Source organism: Arachis ipaensis, chromosome B08, assembly GCF_000816755.2.
Source record: "Arachis ipaensis cultivar K30076 chromosome B08, Araip1.1, whole genome shotgun sequence".
Classification (NCBI taxonomy): Eukaryota; Viridiplantae; Streptophyta; class Magnoliopsida; order Fabales; family Fabaceae; genus Arachis; species Arachis ipaensis.
Genome location: NC_029792.2, coordinates 28,638,577 through 28,639,979, shown reverse-complemented (window position 1 = coordinate 28,639,979; position 1,403 = coordinate 28,638,577). Strand labels below are relative to the sequence as shown.

The 1,403-nt window shown below is 29.2% G+C and overlaps 1 protein-coding gene across 3 annotated transcripts in view; it reads right to left on the bottom strand.

Moving 5' to 3' along the window:
* Nucleotides 1-1,041, bottom strand: part of LOC107612350 (pathogen-related protein-like) — a 7,224-nt gene extending 6,183 nt beyond the window's left edge. For all 3 annotated transcript variants that reach the window (XM_021109221.1, XM_021109220.1, XM_016314100.2), the window contains exons 1-2: nt 846-1,041; nt 430-562 (exon numbers count right to left, since the gene is read on the bottom strand). In XM_021109221.1, the coding sequence (XP_020964880.1) occupies nt 430-562; nt 846-1,013 (301 nt within the window). In that variant the 5' untranslated portion in view covers nt 1,014-1,041. The remainder of the gene's footprint in view (nt 1-429; nt 563-845) is intronic.

Sequence of the window (1,403 nt, the reverse complement as noted above, 5' to 3'; positions counted from 1 at the left end):
ATTTAATATATAATTTTTTTACCGCATTTTTTAATTTTTCGAGAACTTGTTTATCATTAGCATTTTTTTAAATTATTTTTATCAGCAAACGTAAACTTTGAGATATCATTTTAGTATAGTTTACTCTATCTCTATTTAATTAAATTCTTGGTTATACATACTCAAGCTAAATTCATAGATAAACTTGGTATATGTTTGGTTGAAACTAGAATGATAGAATTAGTTTGTCCGCAGATTCTTTATCTATATATTAGTTTGCCCAAACCTTCGCAGTTAGCAACAGAAATTAAATCAGACGAGTTTAATAAACGTTCTCACTTCATTTGATTCTCAATTATTTAATTTATGCACAAAACATCTCTTTACACATAAAAACCAAAACAACTTTGTGGCTAAGAAGAAGAAAAATAAAGGTTTAATTTAATTTACCATTGACAGAAAGCATGAACTTGTCCGGATTTATGCTCCTGAAGTCTTGCAAGCGAGTCTTATGAGAAAGTTCCATTTCCCACAACTTCACTGCATTTTGAACCGTTTCCTCTAATGACCCTTTAGGCCACTCCTGCATATAATTAATTAATATAAATATTATATTACTTTTTAATGAATCAAAAAACTAAATAAGTAAAAAAATAGCACAAGCACTCCATGTTAATGCAAAATCTGAAAAAAAAAAGAGGTATCCAAAAGATACAATATACATAATCTAGTCTGATAATGATATCGGTCACTGTTTTTATGATTTGAAGTGGTGTATATGGAGACAACTCAACTGTTGCTGAAAAGCTCCTCTTCTAAAACAAATAAATAAATAAAAATACTTATTTTGAAACGCATGTAGCAACCTTGGTTCGGCCTTGTTCGAAGAGCTTGTTAACGGCATCGAAAAGAGGAGGGCCACCATGCCTCCAGTGAGTGTTGTGAACTTCATCTTCCAGAATCGTACGGTACTTGTCTCCATAGACCACCGCCTTCTTCTCTTCACTTCCTGAATCTCCTCCTTTCTCAGCCATGCATGTGACTTGCTGTTTCTCACTCACAACCCGCAAACCTGTCTTTTATATTTATATATAAGAAAAACGCCACCGCCTTAAAAGTAAATGAGGAGTGCTATTGCAAGCACTTTTGTTAAATTATCATCACCACTTAACCATCAAAAGCATCAAAAGAAAATTGAATGATTTTATATTATTAGATACAAATTTTACATTATTAAAAATATTATTGATGACTAAAAATTATAAAATCTATTGATTTTCTAGATTTTTTCAAAATAAATACTAAAAATGTTTTTTAATAGAATAAATTATCAAAATAATACCAAAAATTTACATTACTAATAAAAAGAATTTTAAAATATGTTAACAATAAATAAGTTTTTGAAAAATTTAAAAACATGACAA